Genomic DNA, 24,263 nt, shown 5'->3' with positions numbered 1-24,263 from the left:
CCTCCTGCATACCAAAGAGGGTGGTCCGCCAACATCCCTTCATGCAATGCGCAACTCTTTGGGAAAATAAGCTGACCTGTGAGGGCGGAAATTCGTTGTGTTGTGGCGCTGGCAATCACATGTGTTTGGGATTCTGAAGTTGTTTTGCGAGGATTCTCCCGAAACTCATTTCATGATCTGAAAAGGGTGTTTTGCAAAGGTTTGTGAGCATGGCAGTTAAGTTATAAAATTAAAGTTGTTAGTTAACGTTGTTGAAAAGCCGTGATTTGGTTACCGGTTGTTAGTGTCATCATACTGCTCAGCATAAGTAAATTTCGATGAACAGTCCAAAAACGTGTTGTTGTTGACCTGTTCCCCGGTTCCTCCTGTTTCAGCAGATGACTGCCCAGGAGGTGCGGCTGTGTGGCCTGCTGCTACAGGAGCACTTTGGAGAGGTGGTGGAGAGGATAGGCACTCACCTGCTCAGAGGAGGGGCACAGAACCTCAGGACCATCGCCAATGAGACCAACACACCACTGGACCTGGTACTACACAAACAAACACACACACATAAAACATATTGTTCAACCTAGGTGGTGACCCTGTCTCTTCTGCAGGTGAAGAAGTCTCTGTGTGTGTTGGTACAGCACGGTGCTTGTGAGTTCGTGTCAGGCCGCCGAGGCCCCGGGAGCCCAGTGGAGTACCGGGCCAGCTGTGAGCGGGTTCTAAGGGTTCTGCGGTACCCGCGGTACATCTACACAGCTAAGACCCTGTATGGAGACACAGGAGAACTCATCGTGGAGGAGGTCCTACAACGAGGCCATATGACCATGAGCAACACGGTCAAGACTGTAGCTGACCGACTCACTCATAACATGGAGGGTGTGTGAGAGAGCGATTACAAGATGTATGATTATTCTATATTTTCTTCTCCTTCTGTCCTCATGATTTTTCTCTCTGTAGAGGGTCATAGTATGGAGTACAGTGAGGTGGTCTCAGCCTTCTCTAAGCTGGTAGAGACTCACTTCCTGCAGCGCTGTCCTCCGGTGGCCGAGATTGGAACTGCAGCCACCTCCATTACCCCGGCGACCCCCGGCACCCCTGCCGCCTCCGCCTCCACTGCCCCCCCAACAGCAGAGAGCAACCCTGACTGCTACAAGCTGCCCCATGTTACACTCATAGGTACCGCAAACACTTTGTCTCATATAACACGTAGTACCTTTTCACCTGTGTGCATACCCACATGTAAACCTCCTGCTATGTAATTCAGTAAATACTTGCTATACACTCGCTTGTTGTGTTTGTGGGGCAGGTCGTGGGAAGCGCAGACGCTCCAGTGACGACAGTGAGGAGCAGAGAGGAGGGAAGAAAGCCAAGATGGACTCCGAGGTCAGACCATCTATCCTTGACACAGAGATAATGGGCTGCTATAGAGACCTTGACACAGAGATAATGGGCTGCTATAGAGACCTTGACACAGAGAAAATGGGCTGCTATAGAGACCTTGACACAGAGATAATAGGCTGCTATAGAGACCTTGACACAGAGATAATGGGCTGCTATAGAGACCTTGACACAGAGATAATGGGCTGCTATAGAGAGTCAGAGAACCTTGTTCTGTTTTTCTTTTACTCCTCTCAATAAGGAATGGAACCGTTTGGAATGACTTGTGCCTCTTTCTATCCCCTCCCTCTCTTTCCAGTCGTGTGGTGATGAGGGGATCTACTGGCAGGTGAACTTTGAGAGGTTCCATCAGCACTTCAGAGACCAGGCCATCATTAGTGCTGTGGCCAGCAAACTGGACCAGGTCAGTGTCACAGACCCCTACAGACCACCTCCGTATGCTTGTAGACCTCCCCCATTAAATCTCTCCTGGTCTAAGTCGGTGATTCCCAAACTGAGGGGTTAGCAGGGAGGGCGTGGTGTGGCCTAGTTAAATAAAAAATAAATGGCAACATTTTCTCTGCACTTCAAGACAAAATGTGTAGAATTGCAGGAAAGCTTTAAACCTACAAGATGTTTTCTCCACCAACACGACGGGTGTGAACAGTTTGTATCATTAATAAATAATCAATTAATATGGGCACAGTGCTTGTGCCCATATTAATTGATGTGTCATACGGGATGTTCCCCAATGCTGGAAGGGGGGCCTGAGTGAAAAAGACCGCTCTCTCTACCCCCCCCCCACAGACCAGTAGTGAGATTGTGAGGACTATGTTGAGGATGAGTGAGGTCACCACCACACAGACCGCCGCCTACACTCAGCCCCTCTCAGCCAATGAGATCTTCCGCTCCCTCCCGCCCAACTACAGCATCAGCAGACCAATCCTGGACCAGTACCTCTCCCTTCTGGTGGATGACCCGGTAGGAGCAGATCTAGGATCAGATTCCCCTCCCATATCCCAACCTTAACCATTGGGAGATCAATTGCAGAACTGACCTTGGATCAGTGCCTAGGAGGCGTGTAAACTGATGTTTCTCCCTCCCTCTGTTCCTCAGATGGAGTTTGTGGGGAAATCAGGTGACAGTGGAGGAGGAATGTACGTGGTCAGTATCCTTTTACAACCCTGATGAAACCTGTTTGAGTTTCTCATCCACACACTATTGTATAATAGGTCATTTCCAGTATTTCATGATACAGTTGTAAGTGGTAATTTCATGACTGACCACTCAGATCTCCAAAGAGCCCTGGCCAACCTGGCGAGAGCTACACTGGAGTCTGTGGTACAGGAGAGGTTGGTGTGTTTGTCAGAGTTGGTCTGTGTCCATTTACTCTGTTTATGTCTCTGCCCACGGTGGCTACATAGCTTGTAGAGTGTCATTCATTCAACCTTTCCCATTGTCAGGTTTGGCTCGCGGTCGGCTAGGATCTTCCGTCTGTTGCTAAGGAAACGTCACCTGGAGCAGAAGCAGGTGGAGGACTTTGCTATGATCCCTGCCAAGGAGGCCAAAGACATGCTGTATACACTGCTGTCAGAGAACCTGGTACAGCTACAGGTAACACACAAATACACACACACTATACATACCATACATTATCATGCTCACCTGTGTTTTTCCACCCTAGGAAATCCCTAAGACTCCTGACCACGCCCCTTCACGTACCTTCTACCTGTACACTGTCAACCAGCTGCCTACTGCCCGCCTACTGCTACAACACTGCTACAAGGTACACATTCAAACTAAGCTATACTATGAGCAGCAGGATGAAACACTGATATTGCAGATGAACGTGATGCAAGATGTTGCACTCGCGACAAAATATTTGCGAACCTGAGGCGCAGTGGTAGTGCTGCAGTTTACTGAACACATATTGTCCACATTGACACATTAAATCCCCACCCTCTTTCTTTCTCTCTTCTACAACTGTACCTTTACATCTACATTTTAAACTGTCTAAATAGAGGAAATACGGAAGGAGAACGAGTCAAAAATATACTTTCAGTTTATTAGGTACACCTATCGAGTACCAGGTCAGACCCCCCCTTTGCCTCCAGAACAGCCTGAATTCTTCGTGGTGTGGACTCTAAAAGTCGGAAACGTACCACAGGGATGTTAGTCCATGCTGATGCGATGGCATCACACGGTTGCTGCAGATTGGACAGTGGTACACCACCGCCACCAGCCTGTACCATTGACACCAGGCAGGATGGGTCCATGGACTCATGCTGCTTACGGCAAATCCTGACTCTTCCATCAGCATGACGCAACAGGAACCGGGATTCGTTGGATGTTTTTCCACTCATCAATTGTTCACTGTTGGTGATCTTGAGTCTAGTGGAGCCACTTCTTCTTGTTTTTAGCTGATAGAAGTGGAACCCAGTGTGGTCGTCTGCTGCAATAGCCCATCTGTGACAAGGACCAACGAGTTGTGCATTCCAAGATGCCATTCTGCACACCATTGTTGTACTGTGCCGTTATTTGCCTGTTTGTGGCCCGTCTGTTAGCTTGCACGGTTCTTGCCTTTCTCTTTCGACCTCTCTCATCAACAAGCTGTTTTCGCCCACAGGACTGCCGCTGACCGGATGTTTTTTGTTTGTTCATTCTCGGGAAACCGTAGACACTGCTGTGCGTGAAAAGCCCATTACAGCGGCCGTTTCTGAGATCTGGCATGCCTGACACCGACGATCATATCACTCTCAAAGTCGCTTAGGTCACTGGCTTTGCCCATTCTAACATTCAATCAAACAGTAACTGAATGCCTCAATGCCTGTCTGCCTGCTTTATATAGCAAGCCACGGTCACGTGACTCAGTCTGTAGGAGCGATATTTTTCCGTGAATGTGGTGGTGTACCTAATAACCTGGCCGGTGAGTGTATATCTGCGTGTGTACTTTACGGTGCTGCAACTTGATCGCTTCAGGACCACAACAGCAGAGACATTTAGTGTCGCAATTCACACTCCATTGTTGCGGAAGCCCGCCTGATATTGCTTCTACATCTGCATTGCTTGCTGTTTGGGGTTTTAGACTGTGTTTCTGTAGAAGCGCTCTGTGACATCTGCTGATGTAAAAAGGGCTTTATAAATACATTTTGATTTGATTGCTGTTTACTTCGTGCACCGCTGACTTGACAATTAATGGTGGACGTCTGTCTTGCAGATAGGGCTGGGAATTGCCAAGGACCTCATGATATTATCAAATCAAGTTTATTTTATATAGCCCTTCGTACATCAGCTAATATCTCGAAGTGCTGTACAGAAACCCAGCCTAAAACCCCAAACAGCAAGCAATGCAGGTGTAGAAGCACGGTGGCTAGGAAAAACTCCCTAGAAAGGCCAAAACCTAGGAAGAAACCTAGAGAGGATCCAGGCTATGAGGGGTGGCCAGTCCTCTTCTGGCTGTGCCGGGTGGAGATTATAACAGAACATGGCCAAGATGTTCAAAATGTTCATAAGTGACAAGCATGGTCAAATAATAATCAGGAATAAATGTCAGTTGGCTTTTCATAGCCGATCATTAAGAGTTGAAAACAGCAGGTCTGGGACAGGTAGGGGTTCCATAACCGCAGGCAGAACAGTTGAAACTGGAATAGCAGCAAGGCCAGGTGGACTGGTGACAGCAAGGAGTCATCATGCCCGGTAGTCCTGACGTATGGTCCTAGGGCTCAGGTTCTCCAAGAGAGAGAAAGAAAGAGAGGAGGAGAGAATTAGAGAGAGCATACTTAAATTCACACAGGACACTGGATAAGACAGGAGAAGTACTCCAGATATAACCAACTGACCCTAGCCCCCCGACACAAACTACTGCAGCATAAATACTGGAGGCTGAGACAGGAGGGGTCAGGAGACACTGTGGCCCCATCCGATGATACCCCCGGACAGGGCCAAACAGGAAGGATATAACCCCACCCACTTTGCCAAAGCACAGCCCCCACACCACAAGAGGGATATCTTCAACCACCAACTTACAATCCTGAGACAAGGCCGAGTATAGCCCACAAAGATCTCCACCACAGCACAAACCAAGGGGGGGCGCCAACCCAGACAGGGAGATCACGTCAGTAACTCAACCCACTCAAGTGACGCACCCCTCCTAGGGACGGCATGAAAGAGCACCAGTAAGCCAGTGACTCAGCCCCTGTAATAGGGTTAGAGGCAGAGAATCCCAGTGGAGAGAGGGGAACCGGCCAGGCAGAGACAGTAAGGGCGGTTCGTTGCTCCAGAGCCTTTCCGTTCACCTTCACACTCCTGGGCCAGACTACACTCAATCATATGACCTACTGAAGAGATAAGTCTTCAGTAAAGACTTAAAGGTTGAGACCGAGTCTGCGTCTCTCACATGGGTAGGCAGACCGTTCCATAAAAATGGAGATCTATAGGAGAAAGCCCTGCCTTCAGCTGTTTGCTTAGAAATTCTAGGGACAATTAGGAGGCCTGCGTCTTGTGACCGTAGCGTACGTGTAGGTATGTACTGCAGGACCAACTCGGAAAGATAGGTAGGACCAAGCCCATGTAACGCTTTATAGGTTAACAGTAAAACCTTGAAATCAGCCCTTGCCTTAACAGGAAGCCAGTGTAGGGAAGCTAGCACTGGAGTAATATGATCAAATTTCTTGGTTCTAGTCAGGATTCTAGCAGCCGTATTTAGCACTAACTGAAGTTTATTTAGTGCTTTATCCGGGTAGCCGGAAAGTAGAGCATTGCAGTAGTCTAACCTAGAAGTAACAAATGCATGGATGAATTTTTCTGCATCATTTTTGGACAGAAAATTTCTGATTTTTGCAATGTTACGTAGATGGGAAAAAGCTGTCTTTGAAACAGTCTTGATATGTTCGTCAAAAGAGAGATCAGGGTCAAGAGTAACGCCGAGGTCCTTCACAGTTTTATTTGAGACGACTTTACAACCATCAAGATTAATTGTCAGATTTAACAGAAGATCTCTTTGTTTCTTGGGACCTAGAACAAGCATCTCTGTTTTGTCCGAGTTTAAAAGTAGAACGTTTTCAGCCATCCACTTCCTTATGTCTGAAACGCAGGCTTCTAGCGAGGGCAATTTTGGGGCTTCACCATGTTTCATTGAAATGTACAGCTGTGTGTCATCCGCATAGCAGTGAAAGTTAACATTATGTTTTCGAATAACATCCCCAAGAGGTAAAATATATAGTGAAAACAATAGTGGTCCTAAAACGGAACCTTGAGGCCCCCCGAAATGTACAGTTGATTTGTCAGAGGACAAACCATTCACAGAGACAAACTGATATCTTTCCGACAGATAAGATCTAAACCAGGCCAGAACTTGTCCGTGTAGGCCAATTTGGGTTTCCAGTCTCTCCAAAAGAATGTGGTGATCGATGGTGTCAAAGGCAGCATTAAGGTCTAGTAGCACGAGGACAGATGCAGAGCCTCGGTCTGACGCCATTAAAAGGTAATTCACCACCTTCACAAGTGCAGTCTCAGTGCTATGATGGGGTCTAAAACCAGACTGAAGCATTTCGTATACATTGTTTGTCTTCAGGAAGGCAGTGAGTTGCTGCGCAACAGCTTTTTCTAAAATGTTTGAGAGGAATGGAAGATTCGATATAGGCTGATAGTTTTTTATATTTTCCGGGTCAAGGTTTGGCTTTTTCAAGAGAGGCTTTATTACTGCCACTTTTAGTGAGTTTGGTACACATCCGGTGGATAGAGAGCCGTTTATTATGTTCAACATAGGAGGGCCAAGCACATGAAGAAGCTCTTTCAGTAGTTTAGTTGGTATAGGATCCAGTATGCAGCTTGAAGGTTTAGAGGCCATGATTATTTTCATCGTTGTGTCAAGAGATATAGTACTAAAACACTTAAGTGTCTCTCCCGATCCCAGGCCCTGGCAGAGCTGTGCAGATCCAGGACAGCTAAGCCCTGGAGGAATACGCAGATTTAAAGAGGAGTCCGTAATTTGCTTTCTAATGATCATGATCTTTTCCTCAAAGAAGTTCATGAATTTATTACTGCTGAAGTGAAAGCCATCCTCACTTGGGGAATGCTGCTTTTTAGTTAGCTTTGCAACAGTATCAAAAATAAATTTTGGATTGTTCTTATTTTCCTCAATTAAGTTGGAAAAGTAGGATGATCGAGCAGCAGTGAGGGCTCTTCGATACTGCACGGTACTGTCTTTCCAAGCTAGTCGGAAGACTTCCAGTTTGGTGTGGTGAAATTTCCGTTCCAATTTTCTGGAAACTTGCTTCAGAGCTCGGGTATTTTCTGTATACCAGGGAGCTAGTTTCTTATGACAAATGTTTTTCGTTTTTAGGGGTGCAACTGCATCTAGGGTATTGCGCAAGGTCAAATTGAGTTCCTCAGTTAGGTGGTTAACTGATTTTTGTCCTCTGACGTCCTTGGGTAGGCAGAAGGAGTCTGGAAGGGCATCAATTAATCTTTGTGTTGTCTGAGAATTTATAGCACGACTTTTGATGCTCCTTGGTTGGGGTCTGAGCAGATTATTTGTTGCGATTGCAAACGTAATAAAATGGTGGTCCGCTAGTCCAGGATTATGAGGAAAAACATTCAGATCTACAACATTTATTCCATGGGACAAAACTAGGTCCAGAGTATGACTGGCAGTGAGTAGGTCCAGAGACATGTTGGACAAAACCCACTGAGTCGATGATGGCTCCAAAAGCCTTTTGGAGTGGGTCTGTGGACTTCTCCATATGAATATTAAAATCACCAAAAATTAGAATATGATCTGCTAGGACTACAAGGTCCGATAGGAATTCAGGGAACTCAGAGAGGAACACTGTATATGGCCCAGGAGGCCTGTAAACAGTAGCTATAAAAAGTGATTGAGTATGCTGCATAGATTTCATGACTAGAAGCTCAAAAGACGAAAACGTCATTTTTTTTTTTTTTTTGTAAATTGAAATTTGCTATCGTAAATGTTAGCAACATCTCTGCCTTTGCGGGATGCACGGGGGATATGGTCACTAGTGTAACCAGGAGGAGAGGCCTCATTTAACACAGTAAATTCATCAGGCTTAAGCCATGTTTCAGTCAGGCCAATCACATCAAGATTATGATCAGTGATTAGTTCATTGACTATAACTGCCTTTGAAGTGAGGGATCTAACATTAAGTAACCCTATTTTGAGATGTGAGGTATCACGATCTCTTTCAATAATGGCAGGAATGGAGGAGGTCTTTATCCTAATGAGATTGCTAAGGCGAACACCGCCATGTTTAGTTTTGCCCAACCTAGGTCGAGGCACAGACACAGTCTCAATGGGGATGGCTGAGCTGACTACACTGACTATGCTAGTGGCAGACTCCACTAAGCTGGCAGGTTGGCTAACAGCCTGCTGCCTGGCCTGCACCCTATTTCATTGTGGAGCTAGAGGAGTTAGAGCCCTGTCTATGTTGGTAGATAAGATGAGAGCACCCCTCCAGCTAGGATGGAGTCCGTCACTCCTCAGCAGGTCAGGCTTGGTCCTGTTTGTGGGTGAGTCCCAGAAAGAGGGCCAATTATCTACAAATTCTATCTTTTGGGAGGGGCAGAAAACAGTTTTCAACCAGCGATTGAGTTGTGAGACTCTGCTGTAGAGCTCGTCACTCCCCCTAACTGGGAGGGGGCCAGAGACAGTTACTCGATGCCGACACATCTTTCTAGCTGATTTACACGCTGAAGCTATGTTGCGCTTGGTGACCTCTGACTGTTTCATCCTAACATCGTTGGTGCCGACGTGGATAACAATATCTCTATACTCTCTACACTCGCCAGTTTTAGCTTTAGCCAGCACCATCTTCAGATTAGCCTTAACGTCGGTAGCCCTGCCCCCTGGTAAACAGTGTATGATCGCTGGGTGATTCGTTTTAAGTCTAATACTGCGGGTAATGGAGTCGCCAATGACTAGGGTTTTCAATTTGTCAGAGCTAATGGTGGGAAGCTTCGCCGTCTCAGACCCCGTAACGGGAGGAGTAGAGACAAGAGAAGACTCGGCCTCAGACTCCGACTCGCTACTTAATGGGGAAAACCGGTTGAAAGTTTCTGTCGGCTGAATGAGCGACACCAGTTGAGCATTCCTACAGCATTTCCCTCCAGAAGCCATGAGAAAGTTGTCCGGCTGCGGGGACTGTGCGGGGGGATTTATACTAACGTTACTATCTGTACTTACTGGTGGCACAGACGCTGTTTATTCCTTTCCTACACTGAAATTACCCTTGCCTAACGATTGCGTCTGAAGCTGGGCTTGCAGCACAGCTATCCTCGCCGTAAGGCGATCGTTCTCCTGTATATTATGAGTACAGCGACTGCAATTAGTAGACATCATGCTAATGTTACTACTTAGCTTCGGCTGTTGAAAGTGCTGACGAACCATGTCCAGATAAAGCGTCCGGAGTGGAAAAAGTTGAATGAGGGAAAAATTATCACAATACTTAGGTGCTGATACGATATGTATTGCGATTCTCGCGTTTCTATATGCAATGCGATATTGCGATTTGATGTTCCAAACATATTGCTCGCTATGCGTCTGCTGCAGAGAGACGAGAGCGTATGAGAACGTTTGTTTTGATCAGTCATGGAAATAAAAGTGCAGAAAATCTGTTGGCTTATAATAAAAAGAAGATGGAGAACAGGTCCAAAACAATATTGCGATATGTAACTTTATACATTTTCCCCCATCACTACTTGCAGACAGTGGCTAATCTGATTGAGAGGCGCCTCTTCGAGACCAAGGAGAACAAGTGAGTTTATTGATTGATTCCTAAGTGGATGGATGGATAGATTTGGTTTTATTCTCTAAGTTTCCTGCTAAGGTCTCTTTAGGTCTGCATATTGACTTTTAGAGGACAATAGAGCAGCACAATGGAAACAAGTCTGACTTTTTGTGTATATAATCCTCAGCAATTTTGGTACATGTACAAGACTTCCTGTGTTTGATTGACAGGCGTCTGCTGGAGAAGTCCCAGCGAATCGAGGCGATCCTGGCGTCGCTGCAGGCCAGCGGGGCGGAGCCTGAACAGCTGACAGAGGTGGAGGAGATGATCACTGCCCCCGAGAGACAGCAGCTAGAAGCCCTGCGACATCACATCAACAAGTACTGCATTACCACTGCACCTTAATTACCACTGCACCTTAATTACCACTGCACCTTAATTACCACTGCACCTTAATTACCACTGCACCTTAATTACCACTGCACCTTAATTACCACTGCACCTTAATTAAAAGCTGTTTTGGTCCTATACTTGGCACTCCGGTACCGCTTGCCATGCGGTAGCAGAGAGAACAGTCTATGACTGGGGTGGCTGGAGTCTTTGACAATTTTTAGGGCCTTCCTCTGACACCGCCTGGTATATAGGTCCTGGATGGCAGGAAGCTTGGCCCCAGTGATGTACTGGGCCGTACGCACTACCCTCTGTAGTGCCTTGACATCACATCAACAAGTACTACTACATACCTGTTACTACTACACTGATATTACTAATACTGCTACATTACTGTAGCTTTATTACCTCCTTTCTTTTCTCCCTGAAGGTTGGACTCTACAGAGAACCAGGTGGATGAGACTGTCTTTCTACTGGAGTCCTACATCTTCTCTACCAAGACCAAGTGAGAGGGAGGGAGGGGAGAAACACAATGGACATGAAGTTGCATCAATAAAATATGTTTGGGTTTTCATATACCTGACTCAGTTGGTGCTTTTTTTTGCCTGACGTACAGATGTCGTTATTGTGTATGAATGATCCTATCTATGTATAAATGAACATGAAAGAAACTAAAATAACATTTACAAAAACTTTAATTATCAACAGTTTTAATTTGACTCAAAAAATGAACTGTACTGTAGAGAAAATGTGTGAAAAATCTAAAGTCATGATGACTTCTGAATATTAAATAGACAGTTAGGTTTGTAACAGCGTTTCATAGAAATACAAATATATTCACATGATTATAAGCGGCCCCCATTATCAGGTAGTGCATTTTCATTCAAGCTTCCTTGAAGGATGGAGCTGCTTTCCATATAGCACAACATGGTACTAATTACAGGTTGATACCTGTACGGTATCTACTTATACAACATGGTACTAATTACAGGTTGATACCTGTACTGTATCTACTTATACAACATGGTACTAATTACAGGTTGATACCTGTACGGTATCTACTTATACAACATGGTACTAATTACAGGTTGATACCTGTACGGTATCTACTTATACAACATGGTACTAATTACAGGTTGATACCTGTACTGTATCTACTTATACAACATGGTACTAATTACAAGTTGATACCTGTACTGTATCTACTTATACAACATGGTACTAATTACAGGTTGATACCTGTACGGTATCTACTTATACAACATGGTACTAATTACAGGTTGATACCTGTACTGTATCTACTTATACAACATGGTACTAATTACAGGTTGATACCTGTACTGTATCTACTTATACAGATCTACGCTGTTTGAAGTCTGCAGTCATTGAACATCATACCAAGTCACATTGCACCAGGAGTGTCAAACTCATTCCACGGAGGGCTGTGTGTCTGTAGGTTTTTGTTTTGTCCATTCAATTAAGACCTAGACAACCTGTTGAGTGGAGTCCCTCACTAATTTGTGACCTTAATTCATCAATCAAGTACAAGAGTGGAGTGAACCTGCAGACACTCAGCCCTCCGTGGAATGAGTTTAACACGTGGTGTACAGCATTATTTCCTGTCTGGGACATCTCTGCAGAAAACTCCTGTTCACGTCCTTCCTGCTGTACCTTTCTAAACAGGTGTGTAACTACAGCCCTACAGCCATGGGTTCACCTGTAGAAACAGACAAGATGTTGGGGTGTCTGATGATAGATGCAGTCTGTGCCATGTGGTGTTAGGGGTTTTGACAGTTCACACACACACTGGGCGACGCTCATCTATACCGGCTGTGCGTTCTTTATGGGGGGGCATGATTTAGAAGAGAGGGAAGGCATCTGTTTTTATTGCTGGGGGGGGCGGAGCAGTCTGTGCAGGTCGTTACCATGGGGATGGGCACGAAGTGGACTCTTTCTGTGGTTCTCTGGTTGTCACAGATACTGTATCCATTGACTGACATCATGGCGGCGAGGTGCGGGCTCAGTCCTCGAGTTCCTCGTCCTTTATCTGTTTACGAGTGAAAAACCCCAGCTGGAGAAAGGAGGGATGAGAAGGAAGGAGTGAAACCCAAAGTTTTGATCTTTACCACAAAGGCAGAGGAGAAAGAAGTTATTGCAGAGTGTGAGGTACAGAGGTACTGTATGGTGAGGTGTGATTGGTGTACCTTCCACATTGCGAAGATGATGAGGGCCAATAGCAGAAGCCCTCCAATGATGCTACCTATCAGAATCCAGAGAGAAATGGGGATGGCCCGCCCCTTTAGTACCTCCAACACCGTCTGACGGAGAGAAAGATAAAAAAAAGGCTGATAGTAGAGACAGTCAGACAGATATTCATCACCGTATACCAGCTTCCTACTCTATCTGGATGTAAACGACAGACAGACATATTCATCACCCTATACCAGCTTCCTACTCTATCTGGATGTAAACGACAGTCAGACATATTCATCACCCTATACCAGCTTCCTACTCTATCTGGATGTAAACGACAGACAGACAGATATTCATCACCGTATACCAGCTTCCTACTCTATCTGGATGTAAACGACAGACAGACATATTCATCACCCTATACCAGCTTCCTACTCTATCTGGATGTAAACAACAGACAGACATATTCATCACTCTATACCAGCTTCCTACTCTATCTGGATGTAAACGACAAACAGACATATTCATCACCCTATACCAGCTTCCTACTCTATCTGGATGTAAACGACAGACAGACAGATATTCATCACCCTATACCAGCTTCCTACTCTATCTGGTTGTAAATGAGTCAGGCACAGACAAGGCTAAACCAGTTCTCCACTATTAGTGGACTCATCTCTTTAGTGGGTCATATGATTGAGTGTAGTCTGGCCCAGGAGTGTGAAGGTGGACGGAAAGGCTCTGGAGCAACGAACTGCCCTTGCTGTCTCTGCCTGGCCGGTTCCCCTCTCTCCACTGGGATTCTCTGCCTCTAACCCTATTACAGTGGCTGAGTCACTGGCTTACTGGTGCTCTTTCATGCCGTCCCTAGGAGGGGTATGTCACTTGAGTGGGTTGAGTCACTGACGTGATCTTCCTGTCTGGGTTGGCACCCCCCCTTGGGTTGTGCCGTGGCGGAGATCTTTGCCTTGTCTCAGGATAGTAAGTTGGTGGTTGAAGATATCCCTCTAGTGGTGTAGGGGCTGTGCTTTGGCTAAGTGAGTGGGGTTATATCCTTCCTGTTTGGCCCTGTCCGGGGGTATCATCGGATGGGGCCACAGTGTCTCCTGACCCCTCCTGTCTCAGCCTCCAGTATTTATGCTGCAGTAGTTTATGTGTCGGGGGGCTAGGGTCAGTTTGTTATATCAGGAGTACTTCTCCTGTCTTATCCGGTGTCCTGTGTGAATTTAAGTATGCTCTCTCTAATTCTCTCTTTCTCTCTCTCGGAGGACCTGAGCCCTAGGACCATGCCTCAGGACTACCTGGCCTGATGACTCCTTGCTGTCCCCAGTCCACCTGGCCATGCTGCTGCTCCAGTTTCAACTGTTCTGCCTGCGGCTATGGAACCCCGACCTGTTCACCGGACGTGCTACCTGTCCCAGACCTGCTGTTTTCAACTCTCTAGAGACAGCAGGAGCGGTAGAGATACTCTTAATGATCGGCTATGAAAAGCCAACTGACATTTACTCCTGAGGTGCTGACTTGCTGCACCCTCGACAACTACTGTGATCATTATTATTTGACCATGCTGGTCATTTATGAACATTTGAACATCTTGGCCATGTTCTGTTATAATCTCCACCCGGCACAGCCAGAAGAGGACTGGTCACCCCTCATAGCCTGGTTCCTCTTTTATTTATTTATTTATTTATTTAACCTTTATTTAACCAGGTAGGCAAATTGAGAACACGTTCTCATTTACAATTGCGACCTGGCCAAGATAAAGCAAAGCAGTTCGACACATACAACAACACATAGTTACACATGGAGTAAAAACAAACATATAGTCAATAATACAGTGAAAAAAATAAGTCTACAGTATATACAATGTGAGCAAGTGAGGTGAGATAAGGGGGGTGAAGGCAAACAGATATATGTATAAATAAATAAAAATATAAAAAGGCCATGGAGGCGAAGTGAGTACAACACAGCAAGTAAAATAAAAACTAAAAAAAAACACTGGAATGGTTGGTTTGCATTGCCTCTCTAGGTTTCTTCCTAGGTTTTGGCCTTTCTAGGGAGTTTTTACTAGCCACTGTGCTAGCCTGCATTGCTTGCTGATTGGGGGTTTAGGCTGGGTTTCTGTACAGCACTTTGAGATATCAGCTGATGTAAGAAGGGCTATATAAATACATTTGATTTGATTTGAGTGTTAATCCTGCTATTCTCTCACCTCCCTCCAGATGGCGCCACTCCCCAGAGTGACCAGGTTAGATTCCTGAGCAGCCAGACGATAGGCACTCACTATCCTCACCACCTTAAACTTAGCCTGGTGACAGAGACACAAAGTCAGAGTGAGTGTTTTTATAGTTAGAGCTGTGTGTGTGTGTGTGTGTGTGTGTGTGTGTGTGTGTGTGTGTGTGAGTGAGTGAGTGAGTGAGTGAGTGAGTGAGTGAGTGAGTGAGTGAGGGAGGGAGGGAGGGAGGGAGGGAGGGAGGGAGGGAGGAAGTGAGGGAGTGAGTGAGTGAGTGAGTGAGTGAGTGAGTGAGTGAGTGAGTGAGTGAGTGAGTGAGTGAGTGAGTGAGTGAGTGAGTGAGTGAGTGAGTGAGTGAGTGAGTGAGTGAGTGAGTGAGTGAGTGAGTGAGAGAGAGAGAGAGAGAGAGAGAGAGAGAGAGAGAGAGAGAGAGAGAGAGAGAGAGAGAGAGAGAGAGAGAGAGAGAGAGAGAGAGAGAGAGAGAGAGAGAGAGAGAGAGAGAGAGAGAGAGAGAGAGAGAGAGAGAGAGAGAAAAACTTGGTACCTGTCTGAAAAAGTTGTCGTGGACCCTGCGGCTGACTCGTATGAGAGCGGTCTGTCCTCGATGCAGCTGCTGTACCTCACACACCACCTCCACACACCACGACCTGCTGCAGTTCTACACACCGCACACAGAAACATGTTACAACTGAAAATATACTATATAGCTAGTTAGAATTGTGAATGATCAATTTGTGTGTGTGTGCATGTATGTGCGTGCATCAGTGTATATGTGTGTGTCTGTTCTCACCAGTAGGTCAGTCTGTTGCATGTCTTCAGGATGTAGTGGTCGTACATCTCTCTGTCTGTCCTTCAGCTGGGACACGTCACTGTCTACACTGCAGTTCACCCCTGTCACCTGACATCACAAAGGTCACAGTTCAGAACCAGAGAGAAATGACAATAACTGTTTATTCCAACAGTAGTGAGAGAGGGTTAGTACTCACGTTGTAAGAGAAGACCTCAGTAACAGCCATGAAGACTCTGTCTCCAGCTGCTACAGAGGGCAGGCTCAGCCTCAACTCCAGGTTACTCACACTGTAACAGCCCAGGTTCTGCAGCTACACACAGAACACATTAGTCTGACATGTGTGTGTGTGTATAAAGACAGTCTGTATGATTATGTGTGTGATTGTTCAGTAAGGATATTAGGGACACGGATATATTGTGTGCTTACCCTGAAGTGTGTGTAGAACTCTGGTCCTATTGCCTCTGATATGGTTCTGGTTGGGTGGACCTCATATCGGTTCAGATTGGAGTCACTACAAATAAAGGTAGAGATACAGGGAATGAGAGAGAGACAGAGAGAGAGAGAGAGATAGAAAGAGAGAGACTAACCTGGTGATGAAGAGGTCAGGTTCGTACTGAACCACAGTCTGGAGCTGAACACTGTTGTCTCCCAACGTAGCCTCTCTCTCCACACTGTCACTATGGGAACCAGGAACACAGAGATGTATGTGACAGACACATGACAAGACAAACACAGTACTTCTGTCTCTACTGTAGGATTATGACTAGGGTTAGACGGAATCAGTGGAGGCTGAATTTCAGGTTAATTTCTAGAAGCTTCCAATAGGAATCCCTTTACATTCCTCCATAGGATTATAATGAGTTACCTGGCAACTGTGAGTTTCATCTGGACTTTACTGAGCAGAGACGTACAGCTGAACTCAAACTCTAACATGAAGTTCACCTGACCGAGAGAAGAGAAGAGGTGTGGGGGATTGAGTTTGTGGTGTCAGAACTACACTGAACAAAAATATAAACGCATCATGAAACAATTTCTACGATTTTTCCATTTGCCTCATGCAGTGCGACACATCTCCTTCGCATAGAGATGATCAGGCTGTTGATTGTGGCCTGTGGAATGTTGTCCCACTCCTCTTCAATGGCTCTGCAAAGTTACTGGATATTGGAAGGAACAGGAACACGCTGTCATACACGTCGATCCAGAGCATCCCAAACATGCTCAATGGGTGACATGTCTGGTGAGTATACAGGCCATGGAAGAACTGGGACATTTTCAGATTCCAAGAATTGTGTACAGATCCTTGCGACATGGGTCCGTGCATTATCATGCTGAAACATGAGGTGATGGCGGCGGATGGCAAGACAATGGCCCTCAGGATCTCGTCACAGTATCTCTGTGCATTCAAATTATCATCCATAAAATGGAATTGGATTTGTTGTCCGTAGCTTATGCCTTCCCATACTATAACCCTACCGCCACCATGGGGCACTCTGTTCACAACGTTGACATCAGCAAACCACTCGCCCACACAACGCCATGTCTGACATCTGTACAGCTGAAACCGGGATTCATCCGTGAAGAGCACACTTCTCCAGCGTACCTGTGGCCATCGAAGGTGAGCATTTGCCACTGAAGTCGATTACAACGCCGAACTGTAATCAAGTCAAGACCCTGGTGAGGACGGCGAGCACACAAATAAGCTTCCCTGAGACGGTTTCTGACAGTTTGTGCAGAAATGATTTAGTTGTGCAAACCTACAGTTTCATCAGCTGTCCGGGTGGCTGGTCTCAGACGATCCCGCTGGTGAAGAGGCCGGATGTGGAGGTCCTGAGCTGGTGTGGCTACACGTGGTCTGCGATTGTGAGCCCGGTTGGACATACTGCCAAATTCTCTAAAACGACGTTGGAGGAAGCTTATGGTAGAGAAATTAACATTAAATTATTTGGCAACAGCACTGGTGACATTCCTGCAGTCAGCATGCCAATTGCACACTCCCTCAAAACTTGAGACATCTGTGGCCTTTTATTGTCCCCAGCACAAGGTGCACCTGTGTAATGATCATGCCGTTTAATCATATTTTTGATATGCCACACCTGTCAGGTGGATGGATTATCTTGGCAAAGGAGAAATGCTCACTAACAGGGATGTAAACAAATTTGTGCACAATATTTGAGAAAAATACGCTTTTTGTGCGTATGGAACATTTCTGGGATCTTTTATTTCAGCTCATGAAACATGGGACCAACACTTTACATGTTGTGTTTATATTTTTGTTCAGTGTATTTGATGCCAGACAGACAGACCTTGGAGTGGGAGCGGAACACAGGATAGCTGACATTACAGGAATGACTGTTGGAACTGAGAGATGTACACTCAATTTTCAACTGGGTATCCTCCTAGAGAGAGAGAGGGAGAGAGAGAGAAAGATAGGGATGGAGACATCGAAAGGGAGGGAGGAAGAGAGAGAAGGGGGAGGAGACAGAATAAAATTGTCAGGTTCATCTTGTAAATCTGTGTGTGTGTGTGTGTGTGTGTGTGTGTGTGTGTGTGTGTGTGTGTGTGTGTGTGTGTGTGTGTGTGTGTGTGTGTGTGTACGTGTGTGTGTACGTGTGTGTGTACGTGTGTGTGTGTACTTCGTACCCGTATACTGAGACTAGAGAAGTGGAGGTTGCGTGAGTAGTGCAGCGATAGGCTGCTGTTGTAGGCGTTCTCCAGTCTGTTCTGCAGCTGGACTTCTACAGCCAGACGTCTGCGAGGGCTACGGATCACATAGGGCTGCAGTCTGCAGAGAGGAGTTACATTCAGACATTCATACAACTACTACACAACTACTACACAACATTAATACAACAACTACACAACATTAATACATGAATACAACAGGAACGCTAGTAATTGTTTGGCTGATTGTGTGTTGACTGGACAAAAAAAAGAGAGGAACATTTTTGATCAGGTGTGTGTGTGTCTATACGTGTCTGTCCATGCATGTGTGTGTGCACATGTTTGCGTGAGTGTTTGTGTTTGTGTGTGTGAGATGTACCTTGTCCCAGAGATGTCCATATGAGCCTGCAGCACCAGATCAGTGACACACACATCATCCTCACCACAGTCTTTGAAGAACGCAATCTGGAGACATCAATGTACAGTATTTGAAATGGAGGTGCCAGAGTAATACTGTAGATACGTACAGTAACAGTACATTACATCATACAATTTGGCCAGGATGCTACGAGCACCCCACACACATCTCACACACACCCCACACACTGACCGATCTCTTGAAGGTGGTGGGCCAGCCTTCGTCCAGCACTGGGCCGCTCTCTGTGTCGTTGATCTTAAAGCGCAGGGAGAAGCTGATTGGACGGATGTAGTCAGCTGTGTCCTATCACAGACAGAGACAAAGGGTTAGAGGTCAATATCAACAGAATGTAGTGTTTCAGCATGTAGATTGTGTGTGTCGGTCGGGGTGAAGGATGTGTGCAAATGTGTGTTTCGGCATTGTGTGTGACATATGGAAGGGCAGGTTGTGGCAGTAGCGTGTACATGTTGGTTATGTGTTTGTGTCAGGGCATGTGTGTATGTTAGTTGTGTAGTGTGTGTGTGTGTGTGTGTGTGTGTGTGTGTGTGCGTGCGTGCGTGCGTGCGTGCGTGCGTGTGTGTGTGTGTGTGTATATGCCATTTAGCAGAGGCTTTTATACAAAGCGGCTTACAGTCATGCGTGCATACTTTAAAAAAAAATGTATGGTCACTGTTTTTGTCCCGGGAATTGAACCCACTATCCTGGCATTGCAAGCACCATGCTCTACCAGCTGAGCTCTGGTGTGTGTGTCGTACTCACAAACACATGGAAGGGCAGTTTGTGGCAGACGGTCTGTCCTGTGTGAACTCTGACCCCCAGCTGTGACTGTCTCTGGTTGCTGTCGTCAAACAACGCCCTCGCTGTCAACTTTCTCTCATCCAACATGGCCACCACCGACAGCTCTGAGGAGGAGGGAGAAGGGGATGTTAGTGTTGATAACAAATCTATCAAATCTAACAGGCGGACTCCCTCCCTCCTATCTCCTTCCCCCTCATCTCTCCCTCCCCCTTACTCTCTCCAGTCCCCTTCCCTCCCTCTCTCCCCTCCCTCCCTCTCCCTTACCAAAGCTGTTGCTGTGAGTTCCAGGGGAGCGGGACAGAGCCAGGAAGCAGGCTGTAGCGTTGAGACAGGCAGACTCCCTCCCTCCTCTCTGACACGTCTTCTGGATGACGTTGATGGAGTGGGGCTGGAAGGACAGACTCATGTTGATCTGGACTATAATACGAGAACTGGAGAGAGGGGAGGGAGAATTGATCATTCAATGATGACGATCATCATCACATTTAAAAAAAATAAGTCTGACAATTTATCCCTCCCATCCCCTCCTCTTCATTCCTCCACCTCCCCTCATCCCTCCTTTCTTACCTGAGTAGTACAGCACTGCCCTGGGCCCCCACAGCCAGGTCTAACAGACCATCTCCATCCAGGTCCAATCTGGCACTCACACTGCGCCCAAAGTACTGCAGAGAGGGGGACAGGGACGACCCTGCGATACGCTACAGGGAGAAGGAGAGGTGAGCAAGGAGGTGGAGAGAAGAGGGTGGGTACGCTAGTTTGTATGTCTAGGGTTTTTGTATGTCTAGGGTTTTTGTCATCTAGGTGTATTGTATGTCTATGTTGGCCTGATATTGTATGTCTATGTTGGCCTGATATGGTTCCCAATCAGAGACAGCTGTTTATCGTTGTCTCTGATTGGGGATCATATTTAGGTAGCCATTTCCCTTTTGTGTTTGTGGGATCTTGTTCTATGTTTAGTTGCCTGTCTGCACTATTCGTATAGCTTCACGTTTCGTTCGTTGTTCTTTATTGTTTTTGTTTAGTGAGTTTCTCGTTATTAAAAGTATGTGGAACTCTATGCACGCTGCGCCTTGGTCTCATCATTGCAACGATCGTGACAGTCTACCTGTTTGTAGTTGTGGATGATGTGTATGTCTACCTGTTTGTAGTTGTGGATGATGTGTATGTCTACCTGTTTGTAGTTGGGGATGATGTGTATATCTACCTGTTTGTAGTTGTGGATGATGTGTATGTCTACCTGTTTGTAGTTGTGGATGATGTGTATGTCTACCTGTTTGTAATTGTGGATGATGTGTATGTCTACCTGTTTGTAGTTGTGGATGATGTGTATGTCTACCTGTTTGTAATTGTCGATGATGTGTATGTCTACCTGTTTGTAATTGTGGATGATGTGTATATCTACCTGTTTGTAGTTGTGGATGATGTGTATGTCTACCTGTTTGTAATTGTGGATGATGTGTATGTCTACCTGTTTGTAGTTGTGGATGATGTGTATGTCTACCTGTTTGTAATTGTGGATGATGTTTATGTCTACCTGTTTGTAGTTGTGGATGATGTGGATGTCTACCTGTCTGTAGTTGTAGATGATGTGTATGTCTACCTGTTTGTAGTTGTGGATGATGTGTATGTCTACCTGTTTGTAGTTGTGGATGATGTGTATGTCTACCTGTTTGTAGTTGTGGATGATGTGTATGTCTACCTGTTTGTAATTGTGGATGATGTGTATGTCTACCTGTTTGTAGTTGTGGATGATGTGTATGTCTACCTGTTTGTAGTTGGGGATGATGTGTATGTCTACCTGTTTGTAATTGTGGATGATGTGTATGCCCTGGCCGTGGTAGACGTATATGGCCCCATTGTGTCCGTCCTCTAGGGGTGCCCCCACCAGCAGGTCAGTGTACCCGTCATGGTTGAGGTCTGGGGCGGAGGCCAGGGCGTAGCCAAACCTAGCATCCTGGGACCTATCCTCTGCCTTCAGAGTACCGTTAGACACAAACACCTCCTCCTGAGAGAGAGAGAGAGAGAGAGAGAGAGAGGAGAGAGAGAGAGAGAGAGAAAGAGAGAGAGAGACAGAGAGAGAGAGAGAGAAAGAGAGAGAGAGAGAGAGAGAGAGAGAGAGAGTCAGCAGCTCCCAGACATTCCTCTTCTTATCCGCTAATATCCTCAACCCCTTTCCCCTCCCTTAACTCTATCTCCCCTTCGCCCATCTCCCCCCCCCCCCCACCCCTCTTCCTAACACCAGCCCAGTCCTCCCCCACTACTCCCCTCCGTCTCACCCCACTGAGGGAGTAGATGTAGACTCTGCCTGCCTCCTTGTTGCCAGGGCCCAGGTACATGGGTGCTGCCACCAGCAGAACATCAGTAATGCCATCCTGGTCCACGTCCAACCCACACACCTCACTGCCATAGTACGACCCAATCTACAGAGGGAGAGAGAGAGAGAGAGAGAGGAGAGAGAGAGAGAGAGAGAGAGAGAGGGGTATGGTGGCGGTGAGGAGAAGGGGAGAGGAGGGTTGGGGGTGAGTGCGAGTGAGAGTTTGATTAATAGATACATCCAATGAGGTATATACACACACACACTAGCTACCTGTTCTCCATTGAGGGCCTGTGCAATGTTGACATCTCCATTGTTGCTCAGTTCAAACAGAATGACCTTTCCTTTGTGTTTGAACCTGGGAGCTCCAGCCACATACAGCCTCCTCCAGTCTCCCACTATCACTGACGACACTGTGTAGCCTAAACACACACACACACACACACACACACACACACACACACACACACACACACACACACACACACACACACACACACACACACACACACACACACACACACACACATACTTTAATTAGATCCACAAATTACATAATATTTGCATAGGATTCAAATATCTCACAGGTCATACTGATGCCTGGAGACACATTAGGTATGGAAACAAAAATGATTGTGTAAATCATTGATAAGTTTAGTAGTATTATGTGTAGAACAGTGATACGTTTAGCAGTATTATGTGTAAAACAGTGATACGTTTAGTAGTATTATGTGTAACACAGTGATAAGTTTAGTAGTATTATGTGTAAAACAGTGATAAGTTTAGTAGTATTATGTGTAAAACAGTGATACTTTAGTACTATTATGTGTAAAACAGTGATACGTTTAGTAGTATTATTTGTAAAACAGTGATACGTTTAGTAGTATTATGTGTAAAACAGTGATACGTTTAGTAGTATTATGTGTAAAACAGTGATACGTTTAGTAGTATTATGTGTAAAACAGTGATACTTTAGTAGTATTATGTGTAACACAGTGATATGTTTAGTAGTATTATGTGTAAAACAGTGATACGTTTAGTAGTATTATGTGTAAAATAGTGATACGTTTAGTAGTATTACGTGTAAAACAGTGATACGTTTAGTAGTATTACGTGTAAAACAGTGATACGTTTAGTAGTATTACGTGTAAAACAGTGATAAGTTTAGTAGTATTATGTGTAAAACAGTGATAAATTTAGTAGTATTATGTGTAAAACAGTGATAAGTTTAGTAGTATTATGTGTAAAACAGTGATAAGTTTAGTAGTATTATGTGTAAAACAGTGATACGTTTAGTAGTATTATGTGTAAAACAGTGATACGTTTAGTAGTATTACGTGTAAAACAGTGATACGTTTAGTAGTATTAAATGTTGTAAAAAACGGTGTAATGTAAAGTGTACATAGTGTAACATAAGTAAGTTTAAGTCACCCAGATAGGCAGCGTGGTTCTTGAGCTCCTGGGGCACTCTGACTCAAAGGCCTCTCCTGGTGGGCATGATGCGGCCCTCAGCTCCCTCCTTCAGCACCCCTCCGTCCCAGTCATACGCCCCCACCATCCCAAACAGGATGCCATCCTGAAACACACGCATGGGAGAGGGGGGAGGGTAAACATACAGTACAATGAAAGATCAGAAATTCAAGTCAAGTGTACATGACACGCACGCGCTCGCATGCTTGCACACGTACGCACACACACAGATGGTGGGCTCACATCGAGAACGTGTGTGGAGAAGCCGATCTGGGACATCTCAAACTTGAAGGAGCTCTCGTTGTACCCCAGCGTCCCTGTGACGAAACAGAAACATCAAAACAACGTTTAACAAACCTTTCTAGCACTTTTTCTGAAGTATCCAACACAACAATCTAGTTGAGCAGATCTGTCTGTCTCCAAGCTATTATTTCGTGTCATGTCATTCAAAAATTATTTTATTAAAGTCATGAGTCTCACCCTCTCATGTTTCTGTGCCCAACCACATATCTGTGTGGTGTGGGGGTTCAGGGACTGAGTGAGGGGCTAATGGGACCTCTGATGAGGTGAAAGCGGAACAGGCTTACCCTAACCCTAACTCTCAGAGGAAGTTTAGCTGAATGTTTGGTTAATGTTTGTTCTGCCAGTGCCAGGTGGCTGACACATGAATACCGTAATGGGACTAAATGTGGCATCCTGTGCTGCCCACTCTGACACATGAATATTCACTCTCAATTCAAATACTGTTATTTTATTTTTATCCCCCTTTCACCTTTTCTCCATAAATTCCCTCCCTTCCTTCCCCTCCCCAAACTGCCACTATCTAGATGCCACAGGTTAGTGCCCTCTCGCTCCCTCCTCACTCAAGAACCCAGGTGGTATACAGAATC

The 24,263-nt window shown here is 45.7% G+C and overlaps 2 protein-coding genes across 5 annotated transcripts in view; one reads left to right on the top strand and one right to left on the bottom strand.

Annotated features, from left to right (window-relative positions):
- Window positions 1-75: 75 nt before the first annotated feature.
- Window positions 76-11,072, top strand: LOC129842334 (DNA-directed RNA polymerase III subunit RPC3-like). Of its 4 annotated transcripts, none has more exons than XM_055910846.1 (14): window positions 76-199; window positions 378-524; window positions 597-861; window positions 943-1,161; window positions 1,292-1,368; window positions 1,682-1,786; window positions 2,170-2,343; window positions 2,479-2,530; window positions 2,654-2,714; window positions 2,826-2,976; window positions 3,047-3,148; window positions 10,084-10,133; window positions 10,337-10,486; window positions 10,927-11,072. In XM_055910846.1, the coding sequence occupies exons 2-14, from the start codon at window positions 378-380 to the stop codon at window positions 11,003-11,005; spliced, it is 1,632 nt and encodes a 543-aa protein (XP_055766821.1). In that variant the 5' UTR covers window positions 76-199; the 3' UTR covers window positions 11,006-11,072. The 4 variants fall into 4 exon arrangements, with proteins under 4 accessions (XP_055766821.1, XP_055766822.1, XP_055766820.1 ...); XM_055910847.1 differs by having other exon boundaries at window positions 375-524; window positions 627-861; XM_055910845.1 differs by having other exon boundaries at window positions 375-524.
- Window positions 11,073-11,173: 101 nt separating this feature from the next.
- LOC129842341 (integrin alpha-10-like) overlaps window positions 11,174-24,263 on the bottom strand; it is a 54,660-nt gene continuing 41,570 nt past the window's right edge. Inside the window, exons 9-30 of the mRNA XM_055910861.1 lie at window positions 23,617-23,690; window positions 23,386-23,479; window positions 22,489-22,503; window positions 22,177-22,325; window positions 21,866-22,009; window positions 21,388-21,594; window positions 20,157-20,287; window positions 19,854-20,020; window positions 19,551-19,693; window positions 18,984-19,094; window positions 18,753-18,838; window positions 18,353-18,494; window positions 18,016-18,108; window positions 16,578-16,654; window positions 16,300-16,389; window positions 16,139-16,223; window positions 15,909-16,022; window positions 15,713-15,820; window positions 15,467-15,580; window positions 14,902-14,997; window positions 12,701-12,814; window positions 11,174-12,567 (exon numbers count right to left, since the gene is read on the bottom strand). Coding sequence (XP_055766836.1) covers window positions 12,517-12,567; window positions 12,701-12,814; window positions 14,902-14,997; window positions 15,467-15,580; window positions 15,713-15,820; window positions 15,909-16,022; window positions 16,139-16,223; window positions 16,300-16,389; window positions 16,578-16,654; window positions 18,016-18,108; window positions 18,353-18,494; window positions 18,753-18,838; window positions 18,984-19,094; window positions 19,551-19,693; window positions 19,854-20,020; window positions 20,157-20,287; window positions 21,388-21,594; window positions 21,866-22,009; window positions 22,177-22,325; window positions 22,489-22,503; window positions 23,386-23,479; window positions 23,617-23,690 — 2,405 coding nt within the window. The 3' untranslated portion in view covers window positions 11,174-12,516. The remainder of the gene's footprint in view (window positions 12,568-12,700; window positions 12,815-14,901; window positions 14,998-15,466; window positions 15,581-15,712; window positions 15,821-15,908; window positions 16,023-16,138; window positions 16,224-16,299; window positions 16,390-16,577; window positions 16,655-18,015; window positions 18,109-18,352; window positions 18,495-18,752; window positions 18,839-18,983; window positions 19,095-19,550; window positions 19,694-19,853; window positions 20,021-20,156; window positions 20,288-21,387; window positions 21,595-21,865; window positions 22,010-22,176; window positions 22,326-22,488; window positions 22,504-23,385; window positions 23,480-23,616; window positions 23,691-24,263) is intronic.

Source organism: Salvelinus fontinalis, unplaced genomic scaffold, assembly GCF_029448725.1.
Source record: "Salvelinus fontinalis isolate EN_2023a unplaced genomic scaffold, ASM2944872v1 scaffold_0033, whole genome shotgun sequence".
NCBI classification, from domain to species: domain Eukaryota; kingdom Metazoa; phylum Chordata; class Actinopteri; order Salmoniformes; family Salmonidae; genus Salvelinus; species Salvelinus fontinalis.
Note: the sequence above shows the minus strand (reverse complement) of the source record. Positions and strands in the feature narration are given on the sequence as shown.

Coding starts and splice junctions, on each gene's coding strand:
- LOC129842334 (XM_055910846.1), top strand. CDS start 378: ATGACTGCCCAGGAGGTGCGGCTGTGTGGCCTGCTGCTACAGGAGCAC. Junction 1,369..1,681: donor AAGCCAAGATGGACTCCGAG/GTCAGACCATCT, acceptor CTCTCTTTCCAG/TCGTGTGGTGATGAGGGGAT. Junction 2,344..2,478: donor CCCTTCTGGTGGATGACCCG/GTAGGAGCAGAT, acceptor TCTGTTCCTCAG/ATGGAGTTTGTGGGGAAATC.